Source organism: Panthera leo, chromosome C2, assembly GCF_018350215.1.
Source record: "Panthera leo isolate Ple1 chromosome C2, P.leo_Ple1_pat1.1, whole genome shotgun sequence".
Taxonomy (NCBI): Eukaryota; Metazoa; Chordata; class Mammalia; order Carnivora; family Felidae; genus Panthera; species Panthera leo.
The window spans coordinates 83,987,806-84,008,007 of NC_056687.1; the positions used below are offsets into that span (position 1 = coordinate 83,987,806).

At 38.7% G+C, this 20,202-nt stretch overlaps 1 protein-coding gene across 4 annotated transcripts in view; it reads left to right on the forward strand.

Moving 5' to 3' along the window:
• The window catches only part of MCCC1 (methylcrotonyl-CoA carboxylase subunit 1), a 58,474-nt gene that overhangs the window by 30,003 nt on the left and 8,269 nt on the right, over positions 1-20,202 (forward strand). For all 4 annotated transcript variants that reach the window (XM_042955796.1, XM_042955799.1, XM_042955798.1 and 1 more), the window contains 5 exons: positions 2,400-2,527; positions 6,175-6,358; positions 8,698-8,807; positions 12,254-12,470; positions 14,227-14,313. In XM_042955796.1, the coding sequence (XP_042811730.1) occupies positions 2,400-2,527; positions 6,175-6,358; positions 8,698-8,807; positions 12,254-12,470; positions 14,227-14,313 (726 nt within the window). The remainder of the gene's footprint in view (positions 1-2,399; positions 2,528-6,174; positions 6,359-8,697; positions 8,808-12,253; positions 12,471-14,226; positions 14,314-20,202) is intronic.

Here is a 20,202-nt window from a genome sequence, read left to right on the forward strand (position 1 = left end):
CGATGAGCCCATCAGAGGCATTCTTCATTTCTATTACAGTGTTTTGATTTCTAGCATTTCTTTTCAATTCTTTCTTTGAATTTCCGTGCTTCTGCTTATGTTATCCATGTGTTCTTGCAAGTGTCCACTTTTTCCATTAAAGCTCTTAGTGTATTAATCAGCATGTTTTTAAGTTCTTGGTCTGATTATTCCAACATTTCTGTCATTTCTGAGTCTTGTTCTGATGCTTTTTCAATCTCTTTAAACTGTGTTTTTTTGCCTCTTAGTATGCCTTGTGATTTTTCTTGATAGCCAGACCTGATGTATCAGGTAAAAAGAACTGCAGAAAAGAGGGCATTAGTCATATGGTGGTTAGGTGTGGGGAAGGGGAAGTGTTCTGTAGTCTTGTGATTAGGTCTGAGTGTTTTGGTGAACTTCATCAGTGCTTCTCAATGTGTTTTTTGTGTTTTTTGTTTTGATTTACTCACTTCTGTGGGACAAGATGGCTGGAACTGTGTATTTCCCTCCCTCCAGTTACGTTAATTAGGCTCTGATGACACTGCCATAGTTTAGGGTCTAGTAACATAATTTCTCTTACGGACGAATCTTGTCCAGGACAGAATTCCAGTGTACTTCAGACGGTTCCTTTTCCCCTTCCACTGCTAGAAGCTCAAGGGAGTTTTTCTCTAGTATTCACTGTGAGGACCTGGTAGAACTCCTGCAGGTAAAACTCACAGAAGTTTGGCGGGGCCAGGGGTCGGGGGGGGGGGGGACTGTCCTTGGAGTTTGTAACCCTCAGAGTTGTCCACACTGAGTGTCCAGCAAATCGTCAATCACAGTCCAGTTTTTCCTCCTCTGGTACTTGTTCCTGCAGAAGTTTTGTTTGTGGGTTTCTGCTTCAGTAAGTTGAGAATCTCTGTATTTGCCTGTCTTTCTCTGTAGGTTGAGGGGCAGTGGTTTGCCCTGTGATCTCACGTCTCTGATGGATCTGAGACACATTGTTGATTTTTCAGTTTATTTGGCTTTTTACTTTTGTCGGGTTAGAATGGTGACTTCTCAGCTTCTTCTGGGCCAGAAACTGGAAGACTTCGCTAAATCTTTGCAAGCCACTAATCAGTTATGACCCACAATTTGAAAAAGTCTTAAATTATATGGAACTAACTTTCAGCTAAGTGAAAAAAATTCAAACACAAAACACTACACACTATACGATTTCATTTATATGACATTCTAGAAAAGAACTATGATAGAAAACAGGCCAGTGATTGCTTGGAGCCAACATCCTGGGGAAGGGACTGACTGCAAAGGGGAACAAGGGAACATTTTGGATGATGGAAATGTTTTGCATTTTCATGGTGGTGGTAGATATATGACAGTATTCAAGTGCTGAAACCCAGCATACTGTCCTACACTTTAAAAAGTTAAATTTTATTATATGAAATTATGCCTTAATAAAGTTGGGGAAGATATAGCTTTAGTTGCTAAATAATCTTCCAGTGCATCACCAGCGAAAGGACTTTTTTTTTTTTTTTAATTTTTTTTTAATGTTAATTTATTCTTGAGGGAGAGACAGAGTGTGAACGGGGCAGAGAGAGGGTGAGATACAGAGTTCAAAGCAGGCTCCAGGCTTCAGGCTCCAAGCTGTCAGCATAGAGCCCCATGTGGGGCTTGAACCTACCACCAGCTGTGAGATCATGACCTAAGCTGAAGTCAGACACTTAACTGACTGAGCCACCCAGGCGCCCCCCAGCAAAAGGAGTTTTTTGTTTTTTTTTTTTTTTAATGTTTATTTATTTTTGAGAGAGAGAGACAGAGTACTAGCAGGGAAAGGGTAGAGAGAGAGACACACACACAGAATCCAAAGCAGGCTCCGGGCTCTGAGCTGTCAGCACAGAGCCCGATGTGGGGCTTGAACTCACGGATGGCCGCTGGCAGGATCATGACCTGAGCCAAAGTTGGCCGCTTAACCAACTGAGCCACCCAGGCGCCCCAGCAAAAGGACTCTTAAAGGAAACCTCCAAAGCTTACAGTCTGGTGGAAATAATGTTATATTTTTTCTACTGGGGGAGAGTGAGATGGGATGTTTCAGTGTGAAGTTCCAGGGGTCTTGGTGCACCGAAGCCATAACACATGGTCCAACCATGTTCTCATTACTGCGACAGTTGAGACTATTCATAGCTTGAGCTACCATTTGCTCAAAACCCCAGACATACTTTTCTATTGCTAGATTTCGTGTGGTTCCCTATTTTTGATTAAGAATCATTTGCTGCTGAAAAATGTAAGATAATTTTCTTCACGAAATGCAAAATTTTAACATTGAATAAAGGTAACAATAAAAGTTGGTGTAATACATCACGGAAGGTTTTGATTTCTACTTATTATATGCTGTTGAAATGTGACTGTTGTGTTTTATCTTTTAGGAACTGTGGAGTTTATTATGGACTCCAAGCACAATTTCTACTTCATGGAGATGAATACAAGGCTGCAAGTGGAACACCCTGTTACTGAGATGATCACAGGAACTGACTTGGTGGAGTGGCAGCTTAGGGTGGGGACGTTTTTTCTGTTAAAGATCAATCTTGAGAATATGTTACCTGCTGGCCTTCTGAAAGAAGGTGTCCTTTTGGATAGGGGTTCAATTCTTGTAGTTGTCACGAGGACAGGAAAATGGGATATTACAGATGATACTTCATTTGTTGCTGTGACATTATTGTCACTTTATGGACTCATATTTCTAACCTGTCACTTCCTATCATTTCTCCTTAGGCAAGGCGCAGGTGAGCTGTTGCCCCTGAGGCTTCCTTGTGACCGCAGTATCTCAATACCAAAGCCTTGTGCTCTGCTTGAGGCCACATTATTCAGGGCCAGGCACTTGATTTTAGAGGCAGGATAGATGCTAGCCACTGTGAAATGAGCTAAGGAAGAGTTGGGAATGAAGAGCCAAAGTAACAGTCTAGACCAACACAGTGAGCCACATGCAATTGCTGACTTGTACACCATTGTTGGCCTATGGTGGGATAAGTATATCCCATTCAGAATAAGTGTTTAGAAATTTTTATAGCGTTTTTGCCATTGCTATGTTATTTATGTCTACTGTATGTTACCAAAATATAAGTCTATAATTGTTCCTTTGTTATAAATAGTTTGAGAAGCCCTGGCTTTAACTAGAGTTCCACAAAGCATATTCCTTCAATTGTGAATAATAACTTAGTCTGTTTTTCTCTTATTATTGAAAACAATTGATTTCACAGCTTTTTTAATACGAAAAAAATGTTTAAGAAGTGTAAATATTTCTGATCTCTGTAGAATTCTTAGTTCTTTATATATTCTGAATCTAAATTTTTTTTTGCATGTTGTGATGTTAATGGCTTGATTATTTTCATAATTTGGTCTTTTCAGAACTTCTGTGGGCAATAATATGATGTTATTTTTTTTGGTTCATTGGGGATGATTGGTGATTTTAATTGAACCATAAGATTCTTTTGGGCCTCTGTAGCCTCCAGGGCTAATGAAAACCAGGCACATCAGACTAGTAAGTGTTAGTAAGTAACAGGAAAATTGTGGATTTAGAAAGTTTTGGAAAGAGTGCTTATGTTTCCAGAATTCAAGGAAAGGGGGATTTTTTTTTTTTTTTTTTTTTTTTTATGAAGCAGTAACCAAGAGAGTCCAGAATTTTGAAATCATGATGGATAAAATGTTTCCAGGGAATAAGGGAAAAGAAAGCTTTTGGATATAAGGAGAACTAGTGGACTTTTATTTCTGCATCTCAAGAAATTGTAAGAGGCTCTTCAAAGAGGCTCTTTAAAAAGGGAAGTAGGCTTTTCTTATCTGGGGAGGGATTCTAGAACTTAAGTATACCACTGGACCTCATTTATAATGCTCAAGGTACTTTGGAGTCTGGCTTCCAGGAAGAGGTAACACAAGGAGTCTCGCCACTTATTGAGTCAAGACTTCAAGCTCCAGGACCAGCCCCCTTGGACCAGGACCTCCCTAGAATAAGGCTACAGTGATGTGAGCGTCCAGGCTGCAGATGCAATTGGCTAGCCATGTTCAGGGGGAGCTGGAAAAGTATCCAAGGTCCAGGAGTTCCAAAGAGTCAAAGTCTAAGCCTGAGAGAACTCCCATGGCACAGATGTCCAAGTATGCAGAGGCATGGTTAGGGTCTATCTCTTCTGAGCTCAGACAGAAGCCAACTTGAGAGGAAAATAGATAGGCAAAGACAAGCCAGACTGAAATGGGGCTATATAGTCAGAAATAAGATTACATCTTGAAATATGGACACATGGTTATTCTTTTCTTTGTATGTGTATGTATGTGTGTATATACATATACATACACATATGTATGTGTGTATGTGTGTATATACACACATACACACATACATACACACATATATATACATACACCTATATATACATTATATAATGTATATATAATATATATTGTGTGTATATATATGTATACACACACACACACATTATTATTTTTTTTTTTCAACATTTTTTATTTATTTTTGGGACAGAGAGAGACCGAGCATGAACGGGGGAGGGGCAGAGAGAGAGGGAGACACAGAATCGGAAACAGGCTCCAGGCTCCGAGCCATCAGCCCAGAGCCTGACGCGGGGCTCGAACTCACGGACCGCGAGATCGTGACCTGGCTGAAGTCGGACGCTTAACCGACTGCGCCACCCAGGCGCCCCACACACACATTATTTTAGAGAGAGAGGGCATGCACACAAGCAGAGGAGAGGGGCAGAGGGAGAGAGAGAATCCCAAGAAGGCTCCATGCTCAGCACAGAGTCCAACCCAGAGCTTGATCCCACAACCCTGGGATTGTGGCCTGAGCCAAAATCAAGAGTCTGATGCCCAACTGACTGAGCCACCCACTCGCCCTCCTTGTTTATATTAAGACAAATGGAATTCTTTATTAAAATATTAAAAAGTAATTCACTATAAAGGATATGAATGAAATGACAATAGCTAACACTTATGTAATGCTTACTATATGTACTTTTCTCTGAGGCATCAAGAGGTTAAGAAACTTGCCCAGAATATGAGTATGCCCAGAACAGAGTTAAGTATAGAGAAAGAATCTGAACCCAGGCAGTATGGCTGCAGAGTGTGGTTCAAAACACCATGCAGTAAAGACATTCAATTTAGTCCATTTTCCTTTCATTCTTAACTGCTGTGGTTCCCGATTTACCTTATCTACAGATTTAAAGAGATGAAACCTTTGCCTCTTTTTCAAGCTTACCTGTTTAGTTCCAAGTGGTGCTAAATTACTTAGTTTTTTTCCCCTATATCTTTTGCTTTCTTGGTTTGTCCTTTTCTCATGTTGGAGGAAAACTTAAGGAGGGAGTAAAGAGAGAGAGTGACAGCATGTCTTCCAATAGCCTTTCCAAATGATACTAGTTGAAGAGAGAGAGTCATTGTACTGGTATGTAATAGTCAAAATAATACAATTGTAGTAGTGATAAACAATAATGATCATCCTGTTTATAATCTGGTGTCATACAATATATGTTAATATAACAAAATTGAAAAACCATTATGTTCCCCTTTCTGTTTTGCTTTATCACTCTCTTGGTGATGAAGAAGACAAAGATGGGGGTGCCTGGCTGTCTCAATTGGTAGAGCATGTGACTCTTAATCTTGGGGTTGTGAGTTTGAGCCCCACATTGGGTATACTTAAATAAATACACTTAAAAAAAAAAAAAGATTCAAAGATGAAAAATGCCACACTTTAGCCATAACTGTGAGTGTAGTCCTAAACACCAACTAATAATTAACTATTAAAAAAAAAAAAAAAAAAAAAAGATTTGTTTGGTAACTGAGCGCTAAAGTTTTAAATGGAAACTGAGACTATCTTGCCAGTAAGAAATTTTAGTTGTGATTACATTGAAGAAACACAGATTTTTATATTTATGATTTAGTTGTCAGTTCTCCTGCTTTCTCTATTTAAAAACTCTAGAAATCCATTGTAATTAATATATTATTTCCAAACTGCATGTGTTTTTAACCTCATTTTGCTTTTGCCCAGAACTTGGGTAGGTGGATAAAATTAGTTTGTATTTGGCTTCATTATAAAGCCCTAATATACATTTTCCATAGAAAAAGGCAAGACCATCAACTTCCCAAGTCTCATAGGTGCCATAAGGTGGATTTTCACAGAAGCATATACTCTTCTTTTATCAGATTGCAGCAGGAGAGAAGATTCCTTTGAGCCAAGAAGAAATAACCCTGCAGGGCCATGCCTTTGAAGCTAGAATATATGCAGAAGATCCTGACAATAACTTCATGCCTGGGGCTGGGCCTTTAGTGCATCTCTCCACCCCTCAGGCAGACCTTTGCACCAGGATTGAAACTGGAGTGCGCCAAGGTAAAGTGAAATAAAACAAAAAGTCTCCGTCTTTTTTTAAGTGCATGATTATTTGTGGACAGCCTCTTTTCCCTGTGTCTTGTGGAAATGCTTTGTATGTTTTAGCATAAAGGATTTAATTTATTTCTCATTAATCTTTATTTATCTTTCTGGAATAGTTATTTTTAAAGAATAACTAGTGTTTTTAAACAATACACCCTTTTTTAAAATGTAGCAGTACTTGTTCATACCTAAGTAACAAATTTTGTGTGTACTGTTTTATATTTTTACTCTGCCTACTTCTAAAAGTGATTAAAGGTCACCGATACCTGCTATGCCCAACACCCTCCAGCCTCCAAGGGACTTGATATCAAGCTGAAGGATTAATATATCAACTTAGTGTAAGCTAAACAATAATAAGAGAAATAAAGAAAAGTGAAAAAAATAGTAACAGTGCAAGAGCTCTCACAGTTCGGCATATGATTAATAACAATGATCATAACAATTATTTAGCATTTACTATGTACTATGGACACTGTTCTAGGTGACTTTTTTATGCAGGCTCCTTTAACCATGAGAACTACCCTGTGAGTAGGTGTTCTTAGCACCCCCATCTTCCAGATGAGGAAACTAAGGCACAGAGAAGTTAAGTGACTTGCCCAAGGTCACTCTTGGAGCCAAGATTCAGACCCAGTCTTTCTGGCTCCAGAGTCCATGCTCTGAGTTACTACTACCTTGACTTTAATTGCCAGAGAAGTTTTGCAGATGGTGAATGATGAAAAGCAATTCTCAAGATTAGATGTTATATTAGGCTAGTATAGCCAGGAGCCAGGACACATTCCTAAGAGGAAGTCTGGAGTAGATTTTTGTAGGCAGATTAAAGAGCACACAGAAAAGTGAAGAAAGGAGAACTTAGCTAAAGATGTGTTTGAAGAATTGTAAGAAAATAATGTGGCTGGAGAAAAGTGTTCAGGATGGTGAATAGTTGGAGATGCAGGTAGAGATACAGGTTGAGAGCAAATCACACAGGGTCTTGAAAGCCAAAATGAGGAATTAGGACTTCTCGATGACAAATTGGCAGAATTTTGAGAGCTCTGGCTAAACCGCAGCAATATTTGATATTAAGTTTTTTTTAACTTAACAGCAGAACATTTTAGAGAGGAAAAAGAACAGTTGCAATAGAAAAGAAAGAATCTGTGGGGCAAGCAAAACTTGCAGTGTAATGTAATAAAGGTATTCCAAGAATAACAGGTGTAATTCCGAGAAGGACTCCCAGATTTACATCTTAGCGCTGGGAGGATAATCCATTCCAAGAAATTTACCCAACCTTTCTCAACTGCGTTCCCCGAGCCCCTTGTGGATTCATTGGGCCCTTTTCTTATTATATCATTTTACAGTAACCTTTTACTCCTTGTCTAGTTTTCCCATTATATTGTAAGTTTCTTAAGGGAGAGACTGTGTCTTCCATGTTATCTTGCTCAAGCCTGGGCCTAGAAGGTGTTCAATATGTGTTGGTGAGTGCTGGGCTGGGTAGGTGGGTGGATGATGGATAAGGGAGTGTAATCTAACCCCTTGATTTTATAGATGATGCCCCTGGAGTTCAGAGGGGTCAAATGACCTGCCCAAAATCACACAGTGGTCCTAGAACAGTATTGTTGATAACACACCACATCCTTTTGACCTGAACCATTTCTAACCAGTGAGATGTGCCTGGTTCAGATTTTTTTTTTTTTTTATTGTTCCAACCAGCAGCTTGGTTGGCACAAGCTCGCTTACAACTGGGTCTTCGTGTGCATGGCCCTGAACTTACAGGGCTGCCTGGTTCAGATTCTTGTTCTCTAAGACTCTGTCATAGCAGTGATGGGTGCTATTTGTTTATCAGTTCTGCCAGGTATGGCACTTGGCCTTTTTACTGTCGATCCTCCTAAGAACCCTACAGTATAGTTGGATTGTTATCTGTATTTTTCTCATGAGGAGACTGAGGGGTGGAGGGAGGGGGATGCTAAGGGCAGAAGGGATTGTGACAGGAGAAGGTAGAGGCAGTTTGCGCTGGCTTCCAAAATGAGAAGGGAAAACAAGGTTCAGAGGAAGAGAGGATGGGGACAGCCAGCCTGTGTGATATTGGATCACTATTTTAGGTGCTCTTGGATAGCCATAATCTCCTTAGACTTGTGGTGAGTTTTTAAAGCCCTGTGAGCCTCATTTCCTCGTGAATGAAACCGTGGTAACGACTACCATGCAAGAGCTCCTGAGGATTAGGTATGAAGTGAACGTTAAAGCCGCAGCAGAATGTCTTGCATGTCATATTTTATCATGTTAAGTTTGGACTTAGAGTAGCTACTGTGGTTTTTCAATTTCAGGAGATGAAGTTTCAGTGCATTATGACCCCATGATTGCGAAATTGGTTGTGTGGGCAGCAGATCGCCAGGCGGCCTTAACGAAACTGAGGTACAGCCTTCGTCAGTACAACGTGAGTGACCTGGGGCCATGTTAGGGACCTTATGATCTGTGTATCTCCACCGCCAAGTATGTCTGTCACGATTGGTCAGCCTTTGTCCCTGTCAGCTTCTTTCCACCAATGCATCAGGAACAAAATGATTTCACATTCCCATGGGTCAAAATAGAGTTTAAGGACTTCTTGATTCAGCTAGAAAAGAAAAATTGCAGGACTAAAACTATTAATGTCAGTGTTATACTTCACTGAAATCTGATATGAAACTCATATTCATCCTGTAGATAAGACCAAGTACACAAGTGTGGCCTACAGTCTGGTATTATTTTCTCCAAAGGAAAATAATTATGTTCAGTTTTACCCATTTGACAGAATTTGTTGCTTTTCTGTAGCACATGAATTTCCTTGGTGCAGTAAGCCCCAGACCACACTGATGTAGCTTCATAAAAGGATTTCATATTAACCTGTGATATCCAGATTGTTATATGTCATTAATTTGATCTAACCTCTGATCTCTGTGTCTCCAAGCACACTGGTCTCCTTGCCATTCCCTAGACATACCCAGCATGGAGCCATGTGTTCCTGTTCTCTCTTCCGGAATGTTCTTTCCCTACATGATCACAAAACTCCCTTCTCAGCATCCTCAGCTCCTGTTCACCTCAGAGGTCTTCCCAGGCTGCCCAATTTTTTTTTTTAATTGAAGTATAGTTGATACACAATGTTATACTAGTTTTAAGTGTATAGCATAGTGATTCAGTTCTGTACCTTACACAGTGCTCACCACGTTAAGTGTAGTTACCATCTGTCACCAAAGGTATTCCAATATTATTGACTGTATTGCTTATACTGTACTTTTCATCCCTGTGCCTTACTTATTTTATAGTGAGAAGTCTGTACCTCCTAATCCCATTCACCTATTTACCTTCTCCCTTCACAACCTTCCCCTCTGGCAACTACCAGGTCCCTGTTTATGAGTTCGTTTCTGTTGTTAGTTTGTTTTGTGGTTTAGATTCCACAATATAAGTGAAATCATATGGTATTTGTCTTTGTCTCACTTGTTTCACTTAGTATAATACCCTCTGAGTCCATCCATGTTGTTACAAATGGCAAGATTTCATTCTTTTTTTTTTTTTTTTTTTTTTAAAGTTTATTTATTTTGAGTGAGACAGAGAGAGCACAAGCAGGGGAGGGGCAAAGAGAGAGGGAGACAGAGAATCCCAAGCAGGCTCTGCACCGTTAGTGCAGATTCTGACTTGGGGCTTGAGCCCATGAGGCTGCAAGATCATGATCTGAGCCAAAACCAAGAGTCAATGCTTAACCAACTTAGCCACCCAGGTGCCCCAAAGATTTCATTCTTTATTTTGGCTGGGTAATATTCCATCATGTGTATACACCACATCTTTATCCTTCATCTGTTGATGGACACTGAGGTTACTTCCATATCTTGACTATTGTAAATAATGCTGCAATAAACATAAGGTTGCATATATCTTTTCTAATTCATGTTTTCATTTTATATGGGCAAATACCCACTAGTGGAGTCACTGGATCATATGATATTTCTGTTTTTAATATGGGGGGAACTTCCATACTGTTTTTCAGTGGCTGTACCCAGCATGTCCTTCCTACCAACAGCACACAAGCGTTCCCTTTTCTCCACGTCCTCACCAACATTTGTTATTTACCGTCTTTTTGATACTAGCCTTTCTGACTTGTGTAAAATGGTATCTCATTGTGGTTTTGATTTGCATTTCCCTGATGATGAGTGATGTTGAGCATCTTTCCATGTGTCAACCATTTGTATGTCTTTGGAAAAAATAAATGTCTTTTCAGGTCCTCTGCCCACTTTTTAATTGGATTATTAGCTTTTTAGGTGTTGAGTTATAGTTCTTTATATATTTTGGATACTAATCCCTTATCATACATATCATTTGCAACTATCTTCTCCCATTCAGTAGGTTACCTTTTCATTGTGTTGATGGTTTCTTTCACTGTGCAAAGGCTTTTTAGTTTGGTATAGTCACAGTAGTTTAATTTTGCTCTTGCTTCCCTTGCCTCAGTAATCATATCCATAAATATGTTGCTAAGGCTGACATCCAAGAGATTACTGCCTATGTTTTCTTTTAGGAGTTTTGTTTTGGGTCTTACAGTTAGGTCTTTAATACATTTTGAGTTTATTTTTGTGTGTGGTGTGAGAAAGTGGTCCGGTTTCATTCTTTTACATGTAGCTATCCTGTTTTCCCAATATCAATTATTGAAAAGATGGTTTTTTGCCTCCTTTGCCATAGATTAGTTAACCATATAAGTGTGGGTTTATTTCCACTTGTTCCACTGATCTTCATTTCTGTTTTTGTTTCAGTCTACCATACTGTTTTTATTACTACAGCTTTGTGGTATAGCTTGAAACCAGGTGATCTTATTTAAAATAGGACCCTTTGCTGTTCTCGTTCCCCTTAACCAGCCTTATTTTTCTTCATATGACCTGATGTCATATTAGATATTTGTTTATAGATATTGTTATCTCTGTGAGGTTTTGTTCTTCATCATGACCCCAGTACCTGGAGCAAGGCCTGGCACCTAAAAGGTGCTCAGTAAATGGCTAGTAAATGAATATATGAATGGACCCAAGGCTCAGATAGCTGGTTTTACCCTTGACCCCATTTATTGGATGGATCTAGGTTCAATGTATACCTTTTTATTTTTATATCAATGTGTAAAATTTGGATTTTAGTGTTGGAAGGAAGCTCCTTTGAGCTCATTTAATGCTGTCCCCTCCTCAGTATAGAAATCCTATGCTCTGTTTTCCTATTTTGTGGGAGTGTTCCGAGCAGCAAGTCTTCAGTATCTTGCAAATAAATCTCATATAAGTTTCTTAACATTTATCACTTACGTAGCCTGAGGCAATTAAATGTCTACACTACCTAACCTACCATCATCTCTTATGTCCTCTTTATCATAAAGAATAAAATGTAGTTTACTACTTTTAAAATGTGTTGTGGGGCACGTGGGTGGCTCAGTTGGTTAAGCGTCTGACTTTGGCTCAGGTTATGATCTCACTGTGAGTTTAAGCCCCACGTCGGGCCCTGTGCTGACAGTTCAGAGCCTGGAGTCTGCTTCAGAATCCGTGTCTCCTTCTTTCTCTGCCCCTCTCCTTCTCTCTCTCTTTCTCTCTCTCAAAAATAAACATACATTAAAAAAATTTTTTTAAATGTATTGTAAAATGTAATTTTAAGTGTTAAGTCCAGATACATAGTGTTGGTGAAGTGAGTTTTTTGTTTTGTTTTGTTTTGTTTTGCTTACGAGTTGTCCTATCGCCATGTGGTACCTTAGTAGGTTTTTCAATTTTCTTAAGAGTTGCCCCTGGTGAAATATCTTTAGTACAAAGAACAGATTTCTATGGCAAATTTCTATGGAAAATGTTTTTTTCCCACTCACTGGGGATATGGGCTTTATTCTCTTCCTAGATTGTCGGACTGCACACCAACATTGACTTCCTTCTTAGCCTGTCTGGCCACCCAGAGTTTGAGGCTGGAAACGTACACACCGATTTCATCCCTCAACACCGCAAAGAACTGTTGCCCAGTCGGAAGGCCACAGCCAAAGAGCTTTTATGCCAGGCAGCTCTGGGTCTCATCCTCAAGGAGAAAGCTATGTCTGATGTTTTCAAAATTCAGTCACAAGGTATGGAATGCTTTTCTCTTTCCTCTGCTTGTCAGGATTTTATAAATAATCATCGGAGGTGCTTTTCTTTCTTTATGACACTTTTGTGTCCCTTTTCTTCTCTCAGTGGTTGACACTGTCCTCTGCTAAGTGGTTTTTTAGTATGAAGTAGATTCACGTATCATGGATGCATCCATAAACACTTTTTTAATCCATTAAATGTAACTTAACTAATTGCCTAATAGTGTTGAGCTGGGGCTCTTTTTCAACCAAACGCTGGTCCTTCCTGTACCGTGCTGACCCCTTCCAAAGCTTTTTTAATTCGCTGCTTCTCAAGGGCCTACTTATTGTATCCTTGTACCTACCGCAACTTCCTTGGTCCTGGGGATTGAAGACAGAGCATTGGGGACTCTCATTACCTGTTAATTTATTGTTGAGTTATTTCCTCCTCTCCTTTTCCATTCTGTGATCAAATTTCTGTCTAACTAGAGACCTAGGCACTTCCTCCAATCAGAGGATCTAAACATGGGAAGGAAAATGGCAGAGATTCATCCTGGTTGCCACGCCCACACATCTCTGCTTCAGCTTCCCCACTGAGTTGTTGCCCAACCTCTCCCTAACACCTCAGGAAGCTAGAAATTCATAATGAAAACTCATTAGCTTATTACAGTTTCAGTCAGTTCTCCATTAAAATGTTCTTCCCTCTAAATTGAGCAAAATCTGGGGACACAGGGTGGCTCAGTCAGTTAAGTTTCTGACTCTTGGTTTTGGCTTAGGTCATGATCTCACAGTTCATGGGTTCAAGCCCCGCACTGGGCCCTGCACTGACAGCGCGGAACCTGCCTGGGATTCTCTCTCTCCCTCTCTCTCTGCCCTTCCTGTACTCTCTCTGTCTTTCAAAATAAATAAACTTAAAAAATGAAATAGATTGCTAATCTGAAAGAATGCAAAACATAAAATAAGATAAGATAAGCAAAATCTGAACCCTCCCAAACTTGCTCCAAAATATATACTTTAGGCTAACTCTGAGCTTTGGAGCAAACAGGAAAAAAGAAAAATTAATCCATTTATCTCTTCATTATTTTTAGGATTATTATATTATTATAGGATTTTTTTATTAGGATCTTTAATTTCTAGATTCATTCAAGAAAGTTATATTGAGAGTTTAAAATATATAACTACATCTTTAGGAGATGTATGCTGTATTCTTATTCTGTCCTTTTACAATTCTAAATGAAATGCCTCCAAATATGCCCATACAGTGTTGCTAAGCCTGAATATAGCATTGTTACAATCAAGCATCCTCTTACTCTCTCCTTCCTTTTTATAATGTATACTGGCACACCCATGAACTTCAGAATAAATTGCTTCAGTTCAGCTATGCCGTAGCTCCTGGATATTGTCCAACAGACACGCCTGTGGGCAGGACGAGTGACGCACAAAGAGGCTAAGTGAAAGGAAAAGTAGTGAGTGGTGGAGATTTTGGTGACCTGGAACGCATTTGCCCAAGAAGGGGAGACCACTGTGCGGCTTGTGCCCCCAGAGGAAGAGAGCTTGGGCTGCAAATACTCTGATTTTAGCCAAGCTGGAATTTTTCATATAACCTTTTCTGAGATGTAAATTGAAGTATCTAATTTAAATTTAGAGCAATGAGAAGAACAAAGAAGACACATTTGAGCTGCCAGTGTAGGACAGGTGTTTTATGTTTTCTTTTGAAAGGTATGAAGTCAGGCTTGGTGTTTGTAAATTTGTTGTTGAATTTGAATTTTTTTTCTAGATCGGTACTCCCCTTTTGCATCCAGCAGTGGAAGAAGACTGAATACCTGTTACACCAGAAACATAACTCTCAGGGATGGTAAAAAGAGTAAGTAATGTTTTATTAAAAGAGAAATGTGCTTTATAGAAATATATCACTTATCTGGAAAAAAAGGATTCAGCCCAGACATGATCGGTCAATTACATTTTTTAAGCTCCCTAGCCTAACCATTGGAAGGAGTACTAGAATTGATTGGCTCAGGTGGTACATTAGTGCTATTTTTCTTCTTTATACTTTTTCTGTATTTTGTAAATATTTGAAAAATATGTCACACAATATACATAGCAAAATGACTGAAATGAAATATGCCACGATGTTAGTGAGGTTACCATTGGGTAGCAGGATTTAAGGGGATTTCCCTCCCTCCATCCCCACCCCCATCATCCTTCTTTGTTCTCTTTGCTTTGCAGTTTTTCTTCAGCAAGAATGTACTACTTTTAAATAAGAAAAACAATATCCAAAACTACTCCAGTAGGGAGGATTACCCACCACTCAGGCATTGTTTCAGGTGGAAGAGGGTTACTAAGAAGCTATGATTTATGAAGTACCTGATCACATGTAAATTTTTATCTTCACTATAATTTAATTAAGGGGGAATCCCTATCATACCCATGTATGGCTGATGAAACAGGCAGAGAAGGTGAAGGAACTTACTCAAGGCTAGTGAGATTGACATCCAGCCTTTCTGACCTTGACCCCTGTGCTATTTTTACTTTTCCAGTGGAAAATTGATTTTTGACTGCAAACTAATTTGAGTAGGCTGAGGGTGGGACTGATTTATTGTAATTGAAGCCAGGAGAGGCTAACATCTAAAATTTTAAATTTTTTATAAATTTGTGGCTGGAACAACGTACCAGAGGGATCAGAATCCCATGATAGCAGCATCCCTTCTGCTGCTGGACAGTTTGCATAGGAAACAGGATGGGTGCAGAGTCAGAGCCGAGAGAGCTAGTTAACCTTGAATGTGAGGTGTCATTAAACTGTGAATGCTCCATTATAAAAATGTACCCAGCAGGTAGAACAGAATCTTCTTGCCGCTCATGGGAACCCCCTCCCCCCACCCCCAGACAAAGTAGAATCTTCTTTATCTCAACTCTGTGTAGACATGCACTCAGTTTTTAGCAAATCCCCTTTTCATCTAAGTTGATTGGATTAAAGCTCGAGATATTTTTTCATCATGAACCTACATGGGCATTACTTTACATGCACTGAGTACATGGAAAGAAAGTTTGCAAACATCCACTAGTATCTACTAATACCCATTTTATACTAGTGTGTTTATTCATTTCATCCTAAAAACCAAGCCCTACAAAATCTGGGATTATCTTACTCTAGACTCCTATATACTGAATGTAAGTATCAGCAGCAGTAAAGTTTCATTGACCTCTTCAACCTAAATTAAACAGAAAATCATACTTGTGATTAAACTTCAGATGAGCCAACTGTGTTATTTGGTATGGATCTTCACTGAAGCACTTAGCAGTGTTTTGAACTATGCTGCATTTCTTGGAAATTTTTAAATTTTTAAATTAAAAAACAAATACATTATTGAAAACCAACATGATCGCTGTTCACTACATCCTTTTGGTAGTTATTTTTCAACGATAACCCAGGCCTGAATGTAATAGTTTTCAGAAATGTTCTGGTGGGTCTCTAATAAATGCTAATTAACAGTAACCATGATTGAATAAGTGAGTACACCAAACAGGAAGTCTTAAGAAGTCAGAAGCATTTATGAATCTAAAGTAGAACTAATTCTTAATGATCTCAGTGAGTATTATCAAGTATTTTAAATATTTAAGGCTTGAAAAATATTCTTACTTGGTTGCTAGTGGCCATGCTTCACAGAATCCTGCCCTACCCTCAGTAGTAACAGTAATAGCTAAGATTTATTGAGCTTTTGGTATATGCCAGCTATTAAGTTCTTTCCATGGATTATTTAATTTCCATTTTCAGAACAAGCCAATGAAATTGGTGTTGTTATTAGTGTCAACTTTATAAATGGGGAACCAAAGTTTAGAGAGATTAATAATTTTCTTAAAATCATAACAAAAGTAATTGGTGGAACAGAATTCAAACCCATACCCCAGGGTATATGCACTTATCTAACACTGCACCATGCTAAACTTCCATACCTTATTAAATACATTAAGAGGATAGGATACCTGATTGGTTCAGTGAGTAGAGCATGTGACTTGATCTTGGGGTCATGAGTTCAAGCCTCATGTTGGGCATAGAGCTGACTTGAAATTAATTAATTAATTTAAAAAATAGGTAAGAGGATGTTTAAGGTTCTCTTGTGGAGGTCTAGAGATAACTAAGGGAGGGAGGAATAAGGTCAGTTGCCCTATAATATATGAAAGAATTTATTCTCTTTGATGTAATTGTAAATGGGGTTGTTTTCTTTATTTACCTTTCTGCTATTTTATTATTAGTGAATAGAAATGCAGTAGGGGGTGCCTGGGTGGCTCAGTCGGTTAAGCCACCGACTGTTGATTTGGCTCAAGTCATGATCTCACAGTTCATGAGTTTGAGCCCCTCATCGAGCTCCGTGCTGACAGCAGGGAGCCTGATTGGGATTCTCTCTCTGCCCCTCCCCTGCTTATGTGCTCACTCTCTCTCTCATTCTCTGTCTCTCAAAATAAATAAATAAAACTTAAAAAAAATTCAGACTTTTGTGTGTTGATTTTGTATCTTGCAACTTTCTGAATTTACTTATTAGATCTAATAGTTTTTTGGGAGAGTTTTTAGGATTTTCGATATATGGTATCATATTATCTGCAAATAATGGCAGTGTTACTTCTTCCTTATCAGTTGAATACCTTTTATTTATTTTTTTGTCTGATTGCTGTGGCTAGGACTTCCAGTACTGTATTGAATAAAAGTGGTGAGAGTGGACATCCTTGTCTTATTCCTGACCTTAGGGGGCAAACTTTCAGCTTTTTATCATTGAGTATGATATTAGCTGTGGGTTATCGATAGATGAATAGATAAAGAAGATGTGGTATATATACACAATGAAATATTACTCAGCCATAAGAATGAAAATCTTGTCATTTGTGATAACATAGATGGACCTAAATGGTATTATACTAAGTGAAATAAGCCAGGGAAAGACAAATACCATGTGATTTCACTTATATGTGGAATCTAAAAAACAAAGCAAGTGAATAAACAAATAACAAAGAGAGAAACAGACTCATAAATATAGAGAACAAACTAGTGGTTGCCAAAAGAGGTGGGGGCGAATGAAATGGTGGGGAGGATTAAGAGGTACAAACTTCCAGTTATAAAACAAGTAAGTCATAGGAGTGAAAAGTACATGATAGGGAATATGGTCAATAATACTGTGATACACTTATCATGGTAAGCATTTCATAATGGATATCATTGCTGAATCACTATGTTGTATATGCAAAACTAATTTAATATTATATGTCAATTATAATTCAAATTTTTTTAAATGTTCTTAAAAAGACTTTTCCTGGCAATGTGTTTACTGTGATTCTATTGGCATTCATGTCAGCTAAATACTTTTCATATTTCATAAATCAAAAAAAAACCTAATCTGGTGTAAGTGGATGCATTTTCTCTTAAGAAGGAATGAAAGATATTGACAAGACATAGGGTGGAGAAGTTTCATTTACTTATATGTTCATTACAAAGTTTCTGAAAAAATAGATGTTCTGAGTAATGTGAAGAAGAGAAAAAAAAGATGTGTTTGTCCCTACTTTTCTTCCTTAAGGAATTTACCATCTGGCAAAGGAGAAGTGAGTATGTTGGGAAGACAGATGGTGCAGTGGTTCATAATGCAGACCCTTGAGTTAGACTGTTATGAGTTTGAATTCTGGCTCCTCTGTTGTCTGTGACCCTTGGGCAAGTGACACACTCTCTCTAAGCATCAAGTGTCCTCACCCATAAATGGGAATGGTAGTGGTAATTACTTCCTTGGGTTGTTGTGGATATTAAATGAGACAACACATCAAAAGCTCATTGTATGTCACATAGCAAGTGGTCAATAAACATTAGTTGCCATCATTATCATCATCATCATTAAACTTGCTACTATTGAAAGACAAAGTGGATATGTATGTCACATGTTAATTAAAGGTTGGAAAAATAAATTTTTAAAAGTTGGTTGCAGAACAGTATGTATAAGAATATGTTATTTTTATAAAAGAAAAATACTAGTTTGCATTTTAAAAAACTTGAAGGGGCTCACATGTTAAAGAGTTCAATAGTAGTTCTATCTGGGCAATAGAGAGGACTTTCACATTTTGCTTGATGTACTTCAGTATTTGACCTTTGTGAAGTTTTATTTTTGCAATTTTTAAAAAAATGGATAAAGAGAAAAATTATTCCATCATAAAACTGGATGAGGAAAGAATCATAATGGTGTTCTATATGCAGAAGTGTGTCTAAATGTTCAGAGAAGAGCAACTTCATTCCACATAGACAGACTTTTCCTAAAGACCACGAATGAACATGATGTCAACAAGGGGCAAGGTTTCAGTTGGGGTGGCTGGGACTGGTGACACAGTGAAGGGGGAGTGGAGCAAAGAGGCACAGTGGGGCGAAGGCTGGAGGCACATATGGAGAATGTTAATTGGCCCGTGTTCCCATTTCGTTGTAATATAGGGCTGTGTAGAAGAAGGGTGGGAAATACGACTGAGTTTAGGGCCTTCAGTACCAGGCCAAGTATTTTGAATATAGAGGAGACATGCTAGGCAGCATCAGCTGGAAGGGCTGAGACAGGAAGCAAAAAGTTCCAAGAAGACCTCAGAGTCAGCCAGGCCTTTGGCCATCAGCCTGAATCAGGGTTGAGTGATGGGAACGAAAGGAAGAAATGAACAGGACAGGTAGGGAAGGATGTGGCAGCTTTGTAATGGCTATTGCATGTGGAAAGCAAAGGAGAAGGTAAGGATGACAGGTTTTAAATCTGGGTGACCAGGAGAATACTAGTGCCAGTCATGGAGCTCCCAGGGCGGGAGGGAATGCAGGCAGAGTGGGGACATGATTTGATTTATTGGACCTACCATGTTCACTTTAAGGTGCCGATAGAGCATCCAGCTGGGAATGACTAATCAGAGTTCTGGAGAAGGAAGGTCAGGGCTGGAAATAGATGTGAGCTGGCAGCATCAAAATGGTGGTTAAAGTATCAGGAGTCGATGAAGTGACTTTGGTCTGCATTCTCTGCACCACAGAGCTTTTGATTTCCATCTCCTAGGAAAGTCCGTAACCAATTCTGTGTCCACAAAATAATATGAAATATATTGTATATTATATTTATATGGTCGGTTACAGTTTACACAGCAGTTTCACATTTATTTAATCACTGTTACATTCTCATACCCATTTAACAGGTCAGAATGGAGCAGAAAATCAGGACTCAGATTTTAAAGGACAGTCAAGATCACACAGGTGATCACACCACAGATGGCAAATTTGGGTCTTAAATGAGAATTTCTCTCTCCCAATTCATTGCATTTCCTGTTTTAACACTTTAACTTTCCTTGTTTAGAGAAAAATATCTAAAATATCCTACAACATTAGAAGAGCTAAAACTCCCTCTTTAAAAAAATTTTAATCTAGTATAGTTAACATAGAGTGTTTTATTAGTTTCAGGTGTACAATATAGTGATCCAGCAATTCCATATATTACCCAGTGCTCATCAAGATAAGTACACTCTTGATCTCCTTCATCTATTTCACCCATCCCCCCATCCACCTCCCCTCTGGTAACCATCAGTTCTCTATAGTTAAGAGTCTGCTAAAAGTCCATTTTTTAAGAAACAAAAGTTTGAAATTCACTTTTATTGGAACTTACCTATAGATTTTTAAAAATCTTGTCAGGGAGTTAAAAGATGTTGGTATCCCTAAAGGCTGGTTATCTTTAGGTTGAAAGAGATTTTTAGAATCCCCGTCTATGATTGTCTT